Genomic DNA, 12,430 nt, shown 5'->3' on the forward strand with positions numbered 1-12,430 from the left:
CTGACAATTATATACTACCAATTATATACTACTAGCACTGACAATTGACAACTAGATACTATATTATTATATACTGACAATTATATACTAAGCCTTTATATATATATACATATATATATATCAGTTTGATAATAATTTTGTTTAGATACTAGTTTTAAAATTTTCTGGCAAAACTTAAATGCTGAGGTCCAAGTAGCAAAAGATTTCAATTATCAGGGTAAGAATAATGATAATTACGCATTTTCCTTATGTAATGCTGAGAGGTTTAGTTCTATTTCAAGGTAGTTAGGGCTAGGAAAATAAAATATAAAGATTTATTGAATGCCAAGCACTATGTTAGAAACTATTCACATATCATTCCATCAATTTCTTAAAATAACCGCACATGGAGTAAGTGTTCATTCTTGCGGATGAGAAGTAGGTTTACAAATGTTTAAGTTACTGTAAGCTTGAGGGAAAAATTAAGAATCTTTTGTTCACTACCTTACCTTTAGCAACTAGCACAGTTTTCTGGCTCATAGTCTATGATAAATGACATGTGTTAACTAGTTTACCAGGTAACAGTGTTACAGTGCTTGTAAGCAGTAGAGCTGAAATTTTATCTCAGGTCTGTTAGACTTCAAATCCCAGTCTGTCTGTGCCCAGAACATGGAAGAAGCAGGTAATCTACTTTTCTGCCTTATCTGCTCCCAAAGGACCAGGAGAGTTGAGGTGGGATTTTTTCTGTAGGGAAGAATGGCCTTGATAGTAACTGATTATCTACTGGCATTAAGACCAGAGCTTAAGAAGCTAAGTCCTTTGTTTTAAAACCTCTCTGGGTCTCATGTGCAACTTTAGTCAAGTTCTTTTGCCACTCGGTACCTCAAGGATTTTACTATAAGAAGTTAATGATAATGATGATAACAATAAATAACATTAAACCCATGAGAATGTTGTGATAATTAATTGTACCAATACCTCTAAAGTTTATGGCTACAGAATTTATAGTCATCATTATTATTTACTCTGGAGAAAAGGCCAGCAATTCGGGTGATACCCAGAAAAGTTAATTCTCTATGGTCTCAAGGACAAATGAAGCTAGGCATCTCAACAGCAGTAGGCAAAGAGATGCTATAAGGGGATGTTTTGGAAACAAGAGTACTTCTATAACTGAGACATCCATGTTACCTCAGTCCTCTAAGGTTTCGAGCTATATGGTATTCCTTTAAGCCAGGACTGGGACTCTAAGCTATATGGGACTCTAAAAATGCCTATCCTATTAGATTTCATCACTGCTCAAAGGTACACACACTCCTCTGTTTATGAGTATGCTGGATTCCAAAAGGCTGCTCAAGTGAAGCCCTTTATTTACAAGCCCGAAGTGGTATCACAAAGGCAATGGAGAAAGCCTCCTATGGAAGGCAGACAAAACTGATTTGCATTTTCTCTGGTGTGAAGTTTTAAAATACTTACACAAGGTAATAAGAATAAAGTTTATAAGTGGAACGCTTCTATATTGTTTATCTTGATATGGTTCAAAGTGAAGATAATATAAGGTAGTTCACATCCAATGGAAAGAATTACTTTAGTTTTTAGCCAAAATGTTTTATATTTTTTATATACCAGGCTCAATATTCTCTGTGCCCTATTAGGAGTTTTTAAATACTTCTCAGAGTTACTTGGAGAGATTGTCTGTGTGTGTTTGCGTGTGTGTGTATGTGTGCTCAGTACAGGCCTTAACTCAAGACCTATGATCTAAGGCTCAGCCATGTTTGGGGCCCACTGAAATACACAGTAGGTGTCAGTTTTTGGAGACCAGAAATTTCACCTCTGAAAAGGGAGTCTTTCTTACAATATCTATTTCTGCTATTTTTAACCTATCTTGCTCTAACAGTGCAATTTTAGACTGACTTTTTAAACTTGACTTGTACATAGAGTTTTGTTTTTTTTTTTTTTTCTGAATATCAACATCAAATGAAAAAGCTCTCAGGGTTAGCTAATTCCTAGTTGTTACAACTTACTGGCACAAAAACAAACTGGAGGGGCAGATAGTATGATAAAGGAAATTAATGTGTTCAGTCACAATATCTGTCAGGCACTGTGCTAGATTCTTTACATATACTATTTATTTAATCTTCAAAGTAACCTTATGAGTGAGGTGTTTTTATAACATCTAAAAACCTAATTAGAATCATCTTTAGATATACAGATAATCAGAAAAGCACTTGTTTAAAGCTGTATAATTCTTATACTGTCCCATATCACAAAATGTTATATGTGCCCAAGTATGTGAGTATGTAAGTGCTACATCAATATAAGAATTAAGGAAAAATTTTGAAATATCTGACAAATTTATATTGTTTAAAAGTAGATGGTTGTATAATTTTACTTTCATTTTTTAAAAAAACACTATCATATAGCGATTTGTTAGAAATAAAGGTGTTAAATCAGGGGAACTTTAGGGAAAATGTCAAGAGAGAAGTGATAATATCCAGTTTTTATACTGACAGCAGAATGCAGAATTCATGTTGAAACTTATATATGAGCCAAATTCGGATTCACATCACTGACGAACTACAATAGATCCCTGTAGTCAATTAAAAACCAAAAGTGAGCTGAAGAGGCTAAAAATGCTTTTCAGCTGCTTGCTAAACTATAATATTCTGAGACCTTCTAAGCAGTGGCAAATACAGCTGTGTCCCTTTTTCTTTGTTCTAATTACCATTAATGTATGAGATAGTGACTATATTATGCCATTTTCATCTTAGCGCAAAACCAATGATAATTAGTAGAAAACTTTAAATTGTGAAAAAGGAACATATATATAGACTTTAATTTGCCAATTTTTAGAGAGATCCCGTGAATATTGTACTAAATGGTACAGAATTTGTTTTGCTTATTTATTGAATAATTATATGTTTTATAAAATTTGCAAAGGGAGATCATTTCTTAACTATCATACTCATGTTATAAATACCAAGCTGTCTAAATGAACAAAGAACACAGTCTTTTATGAGTATGTTAGCATGTTTCAAGAAAAATACCTTTCTGCATATGTTGATATCATTTTGATGTTGTTGGTTTTTTCCCTTTTTTTGCATTGAAAGGGATGTGAGAATTTTGCTTTAATGAGAGGTTTAATTTTTATTCTGTTTGTTAAAGATTGAGGAGAGTAGTAAACACTCAGAAACAAATGATTACTTGGTTCAGGAAGGTAGATTTTTGAAGTGGTTTCCTTCAAATGTGCATACTTACTGTATTAAAAGTTATTTTACCTACAAAAAAATGTAAATAAAAATAATTCACAATAAATGACATAGTTAATAATTCAGATGATATTCCTTAAGTGTGGTAAAACAAAGAATAAAACATGCATTATTTTTTTTAAACTTTGGTTAGATATACATTTTAAATGGTATTTTAAGAAATCAAACTCGAAATCCTATTTATTGCAGCTTAAGGTACATTACTTACTGCTATTAATATATGGTAGGCAAAAGCTGCAAAATCTTAGAGCAAAAATTTAGAAGGGTCTAGTGTAAACAACAAAGACAACATTAAGCATCACACAAAAATATACTTAAAGGTCTTACCATGAACTATCGGTGCTAAGAGCATCATGAAGACTAGTAGCTGTGATGGCCACATGGTCATGTTCTCAGGCATGAGAGTGCCTCAAGAGTGTGTGTTCCAAACTTGAAACAAAATAAGTGTCTTTCTGATTCTTCTGTAGTCCAAGACCGATGATTAAAAAAAAAAAGCTCAAAAGGAAATATTCTTCAAAACAGAAACACCAATATCCCAAATCTGAATCCTGCAAATAAGAAAAAAAAAGGGTTATCAAATATAGGTTTTCTCATTTCCTTGAAAATTTCCTTCCTGAATAGAACACCTGTATACTGTCTCCCTTCTTCATTTTAATGAATACATGCATCATGTATAAAAATAAGTAAGTAACCTAAGGTACATTATTTATGCATGTATTAGCACAGTGTTTACTTCCCAGCCCCCAAACTGACTGAAACAAATAATTCAGTCTCGCTGGACAAAGCAGTATAAATATTACTATACTCATTTGTATAATATATAATTAATGATTAGTTTGTATAATTTGTTAATGTGTTTAAACAGATTTGGTACTTAACTCTGTGTAAACATTTTCCACAAATATAATTTTTACTAATAATAGAAAAGTATAAAAAAAAGAAATCATTCATTACCATTACTGTGTGTTTAAACAAAGTTAAATGCATGAGCCGTACTTTCATTCCAGGCCCTAATAATCATTCAGAAATCATTCCACATATTAACTATATTACTTTTCTAAATATTTTTATAATTAAATTTGTGAAAATTATAGATTTGTGTTAATTAATTGTGCTCAACCATAATCAATTCATTCAACAGAAGTTTATTGAGTGTCCGCTGAAATACAAAGCACCGTGCTAGGAACATAGAATAGAATACTGAGTAAAACATGCAACCTATCCTTCAGGATCTTACAACTTAAAATAAGGAATCTGGCTTAAAAGTGTTAAGTGCATATGGAAGACATTAAAAATTGTTAGCGTTGTAAAGTTATTTTACTGAACCAAACTGATATAGCTGCTCCCTCTTTAAAGTTTGCACAGACTTATCTTAGGAAGTGAAAATACTAAAGGAACATGACTCAAATTTTGAAGATGTTTATCACAGTGAGCATTTTTAAAACTGATCAAATGCAAACTGGATCTTCCTTTTCTTTCCTTCTTTCCTTCTCTCTCTCTCTTTCTCTTTCTATTTTCTATTCAAGTGAATGGTATATATTTAAAATCATTTCACATTTTGAGTATAAGTTTAAAATATTTCTGGAAAGGAATATTCAAAATAGAGATAGTTTACTGAGGATTGTATTAAGCCTCATTCTACCAAAACACATTCCAAAGTATTTTTGAAGTACTTGCCTTTGTTATAAGGCAAAATTACACAGATTTATCTGAATCTCTGGCACCACTATTCATAGCATGGTAATTAAGAGCACAGATTCTGAAGCAAGATAACCCAATTTCAATTACTAGCTCTACTAGAACTAAGACCTTGGGCAAGTCATTTAAGCCCTCGGTTCCTTGGTTTCCTATCTGCTAATGGTGGGGGAGTAATATTAATTCATATGGTTATATTACATTAAATAAGCTAAAAATTGTCATTTTAGTTATATACAATACATAAAAATATGTATTGCCCAGAACAGTGTCTAGTATGTAATAAGTGCTATATATCTTAACAGTTATTATACATCTCATTACTTTTCAGTTTTATCCTACTCATACTTTTTAATGTGGTTGTGTAAGAAGCAAGACCATTTGATAAATCAAGCCAAAAATATTTATTGAGTCACTATTGTACAGACAGGCTCGGAGAACGCTAAATCTGGAAATAACAGATATAATTTTCTTTCTAAACTCACAGACATTATAGAAAAATGAAGCTCATAATAAACACTCTCATAACATTTTACTTTTACAAACAGAGAAAGCATTGACAACAAAAAAATGTGGCTGAGATAAAATAAATGATGTAAAAAGGAATCATGTTTAACATTTTTCTTTTGTTTTCCTTATTCACACTCTGACTTACAAGAAAACATTTAGAACTTTTCCTTAATTACCATAAGTGCCATAAGTGTTTAACTTTTTCTGAAAATAAACTTGAAAGCAGGTGCTAATTTAAAATTGCATTCTTTTACATGCATGTAATAATTAATGGATACTTAAAGGAGGATACTTAAATTGACTGATGCATCAACAAGTAAGCAATTACCCCCTCACACTCAGTTGTCTTTTTTTCCCCTCTATAACTATGGCGTCAAGAGATATGTATATACACACAGACATGTACACACAAACACCTACACACATATACGTAAGATAAATATATACAGTACTGTTTTGCAACTGAAAAAAAGATTGAGGGCAGCCATCTAGGTGAGTTATTTATACATTATTTCAAAAATATACACTAAATATCTACCATGGTGGATATTATTGAGATCACAAATAAAGTAGAACAATTTTTCTCACAACTCCCACTGTAATGGAAAAGACGTAGTAAATGAAGTATCAACATAAAAAGAAGCAGTAACATTTTATAGTTCCTATCATATTCCAAGCAATGTTCTAGATTATTATACAATTATATGATTTAATTCTCCATACAAATCTATCAGGCAGATAATATTGTCTCATGTTGACTGAGAAGTAAAATCAGACAATGTTACTCAGCAAGAATTTCATACCAAATGTCTGACTCCAACATCAGTGCTCTTTCCTCTCCCTATGGTAGAATAAACAAGAAGATGTATGAGCATAACCAGGGGTAGTAATTGTGCAAAGGAAGGGGGACAATGTAGCAAGTTTCCAAGGAAGACTTAGGCCTTGCTTAAATGTGTTATCCAATTGCGACAAGTAGAGAAAAAGGGAACAGCATGGATATATGAGGTAGAAGTGGAAGGACAAAGAGAAAGGAGAAAAAGGACATGTTAAAGAAGGAAACCAGCCTAATTATAACATTGTACCTTTTGGAGGAGCCGGAAAATTATTTCCATAGTGAAGTATGAGTATTGCAATTATTAAGTCTAGCTTTAGTGAAAACCAGAATAGTTTATTTCATATGACATAGTACATTTTCACCTTGATGAAGCAATGAGAGTTACTTTATAGAAAGGATAAGAAAGTGTTATCTATTACTTATAATAAGGACTTATTTTAAGATATCACAGCAGGGCATAAAGCCACATCTACTAAGATTATTTTGCATTTGATTTGAGCATAAGAATTTGTTTTCATGATTACTCTGTAAACAGAGGTGGGGAAAGGAATTTAGATGAATAGAAGATATTACTTGAGGAGGGTAATATGTTTTCACACCCTAGCCTCACCACCCATGGACCTCTCACCCACAGCCCCACAATAATGTGCTAATTTGGGCATATATATAATAAAATTGCAATAGTAAACTATATAAATTTTAATAGATAATGTTCCAGACAAGTATGCTTATAATCTACAGAAAGATAAACTACCACTCTTTAAATACTAACTTTAAAAAAAAAAAAAAAAAGAAAGAAAACTTTCTGGGATGATTTTTTTTTTCCAATTTATGTGTTGTCATTAACTTAACCAAACCAGTTTTCACATAAAAGGGATTTTCACTCAAGTCATTTCTGAAACATAGCTCTTCAAAAACACATAGAGAAGAAAAACCAAGAAAAGACATTAGGGGCTCATTAAGTCATATATAGACAAAATAATTACTCATAAAAAAGATTTACTAATGATAAAAAGCATTTGAAAAGTCAATTTCAACATGTATTTCCATCTCCAGTGAAATTTCTTTAGCCTTTTCTTTGTACAAAGCTCTGTGTTAACACTATGGGTCAAATGACGAGAGTGTGTCTACAAGTCTATGATCACCGTTTTAAAACAACTTGCAGTAAAACAGGAATGCTAGAAGGTATACTCACCAATAATTAAAGCTGTGCAAAATGTGATATGTGTTATGTGAGATAATCTAGAAACACACACGCACACACAAACGGCCATATTTTCTTTTGTATGTAACAGCAAGGGACTTAAAAGCATGCAAACTGAATATTCTGGTGCTAGGCAAGTTTACAAAACTCTCTGACTCTCAGTTTCTTCAACTACAAAAGAGAAAACAATATTCACCTTGTAGGCTGGTTGAGAAGATTAGCGATAGCATAAAGTATTGTCTGATGCAGAGATGTCATGTCATCGTGCATGTCTGTCAGTGCATGTCTGTCATTCGCCGATTCCTTTGTTTCCTTAATTCTTTCAAAACTGAGGAAGAGACTACAAGCCCAACTCCCACACCTTTCACTTACATGTTTAGGAAACTAAAAACAGACTCTCCTTGAGTGAGATGCACACTCAAGAATTCTATGGCTGAATGGTGGCTACTAAAACAATGTGAGATTTTGTTTTTTAAAAAAAGGATTTTCAGTATGCTTCTCTTGTTTGAAATATACTTTGTTACTTAGGCTACTAATTTCCAGTAACAAATCAACACATAAAATGCTTTAAAAATTATTATTGAAAGACAGTGTTTCTAACTTTTACCATAGATTATCACAATATGGCAGTTTTGCCTGTTACCCTATCTAAAACTTGGAAGGTATATATTTCTAATGCAGACTTTGATTAGGTAAGTGAAGTTTAAATGTCTTCCAACAAGCTACCTAACCACTACACTTCACAATATTCAAAATTAAAAAGTGAGGTTAATTAAAAGTGTCCTAATTTATATCATTAATATTTAAGATTATAATTATGTAACTGTGTGATCTGACTCATGTTCCACTAAATATTTTTTAAATCACATGTAAAAATAGTCTACAAATGCTTTATGTAAATAAAGTCTTTCCTCATAAACTGCATGGAAAATTCCTTATTTTTTACATTTAGACTAAATTTTGTTCATATCTAGCACAATTATACTCTGAAACTATTTGAATTTTTTTTGCTATTGCTGAAACAAAAGTTCTTCTAAACTTAAGACATTGATTTTACTTTGAGGAAACTGGCACCTTAAATTCTGATGTCATAACTTTTTTCCCATTTAATTTTTTCATGTATCCTTCTTCTCAAATCATATTTGAAAGCTATTTTTACTTTATATTAGCTTTCTTTCTACCCTCTAAATAAAGGTTAGGATTAGAATCTGAATGTCACTCATCTTGGAATTGTTACTTCTATTTTAGCTACTCTTAATCACATATGTATAACTTACTCTCAATCTTTTCCCAAATTAAATTGCATGTTATAATTATACCTTTCCCCTCATAATGGCCTAGAAAAGACACTATAATATCTTCTTTATAATATTTTTACATCTCCCCACCTATTAAATGTTCACTTATTACAAATTATGCTAACTACAAATTTTACTCCATATCAACTTTACAAATTTTTATTAATCTACATTTCGTGTATTTACATGTTTTGTCATTTAAGTCTTTTTAGAGCTTGATTGCTTTTGCATGTTTGGCATGTACTTTCTCAATATTTTGACTCTGAAAACTGAAGCACTGCAATTAGGTTCAAGGATCTTTCCTTTCTTTCAATATTTATGGAGTCAAAGAACTTTATATTAAATAACTATTAAAAAGTATTTAACTATCGAGTCTGATAACAATAAAGAGCTGAATGTTCTAGCAGCGAATACTTTTTTAAATAGTACTAGATCCCTTTGGAGATTCATAGAAAACAAATTCTCCATCATCTTGTTTAATATTTTCAAGAAATATTAAATTTGATCAACCCACATATGTTTTTTTCATCACTGTGTTCCAAGAGATCATCACTGAATACAAACAATGTAAACTGTGGTCATAGAAGATATGTGAGATATATATGGCATGATTCTTGCATTAAAGAAGTAAGAGGAGGAAAAGGAGTAGCAGGAGGACAATAATGGGACAGAAAAGAGGAGGAGAAGAGAAAATGCAAAAAACTAAAAATAATAAAATTTAAATCCAAATATGATAAAGAAGGGAGTTAAAAAAATAAAGGAGGGGCTTCCCTGGTGGCGCAGTGGTTGAGAGTCCACCTGCCAATGCAGGGGACACGGGTTCGTTCCCTGGTCCGGGAAGATCTCACATGCCGCGGAGCGTCTGGGCCCGTGAGCCATGGCCGCTGAGCCTGCACATCCGGAGCCTGTGCTCCGCAAAGGGAGAGGCCACAACAGTGAGAGGCCCGCGTACAGCAAAAAAAATAAAAAAAAAAATAAAAAATGGTAAAGGAGATAACATAGCTTGGAAGGTCTGGAATACTTGCAAGAAGAGAATGATACTTGTATCATTCAGGATACAAGGATATGAATAGATGAAATTTCACTAAACAGTGGTTGGAGAAGGATTATTCTAAGTTAGGCGTTGTTATGAAAAAAGTTAAGAGCAGGAAAAAGAAACAGCGTATTACAGAACTGCAAGTTATCTGCTATGTCAGGTCTACTGAGCAAGTAAGGAATAAGAGAAAATCATATAGACAATGCATTTGGGTAAAACAGGAAAGGTTCTGAGGGCTATACAAAGGAATCTGAATTCAATTTGCTTAGTTTCCAACTATGAATTATGAAAATTTAAATATTATTTTTTTAATTTTTAAAAGCACAAATTACAGTAATAAATAAATATCACTGCAAACAGAAGATACAGGAAAAAATTAAATCAGATTAGAAGTAGGGAGAATAGTTCAGAAATAAAACTACGTTTCCACTAGAACTTTCACTCAAGTCTTCATTCTTCCCTCATTCCTTTCCTACTATCTTCTCCACAAGTTTCAAAGCGATCAGAGCAAAGAAAGACCTATTTGTATACAATTAAATTTTTTTAAAGATTACTTACTACACTTTTCAAGCAATGAAATGCTAAATCTGTACACATTGTCTGAAACGTTAACAAACAATATTTTTTATTGCTTAAGTAAAACACATATTGCCTTATAATTATATTTCAAACATAATCTGATGCTACGTTAGAAAACAAGTAATCTAGAAAGGTAATTTTAATAAGGAAGTTCTCTAGAGTAAAAGTCCCATCTAATTGTCTTTCAAATAATGTTACGATCTAACAAGTGTCTATTAATGTTTAGGAACAAATTTGGATTTAATGAACAATGGTATTTTTAGCTTTAGGGCAACATATCATTTAACCATAAAATAGACTGATGTTTTACTGAGGATCATTTTCTTGCCAAGTGTCCTTGAGTTAACCTTCTCCCTGAGATCCCACAAAGCATCTGATTGGAGTTTGTTTCCAAAGGACTTTGGATAAGACAATATTTTCCTCCATTGATATGTTCAATAGGAAATAAAAATCAATGAGTCTGAAATTAAGCTAACTATAAATAATTGCATTAAAGCAACTAGTTTGGGAAATAATTCTGTTTGAAATGAGATAACTTAAAACTAAAAACTGAATCTCACACTCTTTCATGTATATGATTTGTAAAATAGATACTTTGCTCTTCACAAATGAAAATACTCAGAAAATCTCAGATTTTTATCGTCAATATTAGCTGTGAAAAATAAGCTTGAATGAATATAGCCATTATTTAAAAGGATATTCAAAAAATTAACAATTGCTTTAAAATACATCATTTACGGGCTTCCCTGGTGGCGCAGTGGTTGAAAGCCCGCCTGCTGATGCAGGGGACACGGGTTCGTGCCCCAGTCCGGGAAGATCCCACATGCCGCGGAGCGGCTGGGCCTGTGAGCCATGGCCGCTGGGCCTGTGCGTCCGGAGCCTGTGCTCCGCAACGGGAGAGGCCACAACAGTGAGAGGCCCGCGTACAGCAAAAACAAACAAACAAAAAAACAAAAAACATCATTTACGATAATAATCAAGGATTGATTTCTGTTTCCAAGGGAAGTAGAAATTAGGAAAGGCAAGCAAGCTATAGTTAAAACGTGCAGATTTAACAGGTTTCTACTTCAAAGTAAATAATTCCATTTCTAACAGAAGCATGTGAATCTATTCCAAAATCTAGAGCACGAGGCAAAATACAGTCTTCTTCGTAACAACAGCTAACATTTATTGAGCCCTTACTATCAGGCACTGTTGTAAGAGCTTCCCACATATTAAATAATTTAATTGATCTTAAATATAAACATTATTGTTAATCCTATAACAACTCCAAAGGAAGGGGCTATTATTATTACTAACTGGCCATTGAGGAAACTATGGGAACAAGAAGTTAAAAGAGCTCGCTGAGGTCACATGGCTGAAAATAAAGAGCCCAGATTTGCACCTAAACAGTCTAGACCCATGGATTGTGCTTGTCCCTCCCCAAGGATTCATATGTTGAATACAAATCCCAATGTGCTGGAATTTGTAGGTGAGGCCTTTGAGAAGTGATTAGGTCAGGAGAGCTGAATCCTCATGAATGAGTTTAGTACCTTAGAAAAGAAACCCCAGAGAGTTTTCTAGCTCCTTCTACCATTTGAGCTTACAGCAAGAGGACAGCTGTCTATAACCCAAGAAGTGGGCTCTCTCTAAAACTCAACCATGCTGGTACCCTGATCTTGGAATCCCAGTCTACAGAACTGTGAAAAATAAATTTCTGTTGTTTATTTAGATATCCAGCCTGTGGTATTTTTCTTAGAGCAGCCTGTGATAAAACAATACTTTATATAAATGTAAGGCGCTTTAAGCTAGTTATGATAGTGATTATGGGTTGAATGAAGTGAGATGAAGATCTAGGATATCGTTGTACACTGAAATATTCAAACAAACTTCAGACTGAGAGATTCATGCCATAAACAGAAGGCCTTCATTATCTTCACTTCTGAAAATCTACTAGCTGGCATCATATACCTTATATCTCTGCATATCTGAATAGATGCCAATGATCCATTTTATTCATGCTTGTTTGGGGTGAGTGAGGGGCAGGAC

The 12,430-nt window shown here is 32.9% G+C and overlaps 1 protein-coding gene across 4 annotated transcripts in view; it reads right to left on the reverse strand.

Annotated features, from left to right (window-relative positions):
* The window catches only part of ADGRL3 (adhesion G protein-coupled receptor L3), an 865,234-nt gene that overhangs the window by 567,878 nt on the left and 284,926 nt on the right, over window positions 1–12,430 (reverse strand). For all 4 annotated transcript variants that reach the window (XM_029235469.1, XM_029235470.1, XM_029235468.1 and 1 more), the window contains exon 3: window positions 3,573–3,793. In XM_029235469.1, the coding sequence (XP_029091302.1) occupies window positions 3,573–3,645 (73 nt within the window). In that variant the 5' untranslated portion in view covers window positions 3,646–3,793. The remainder of the gene's footprint in view (window positions 1–3,572; window positions 3,794–12,430) is intronic.

The sequence above is a fragment of the Monodon monoceros genome, unplaced genomic scaffold (assembly GCF_005190385.1).
Source record: "Monodon monoceros isolate NGI ecotype Baffin Bay Population unplaced genomic scaffold, NGI_Narwhal_1 Super_Scaffold_20, whole genome shotgun sequence".
Lineage (NCBI taxonomy): Eukaryota > Metazoa > Chordata > Mammalia > Artiodactyla > Monodontidae > Monodon > Monodon monoceros.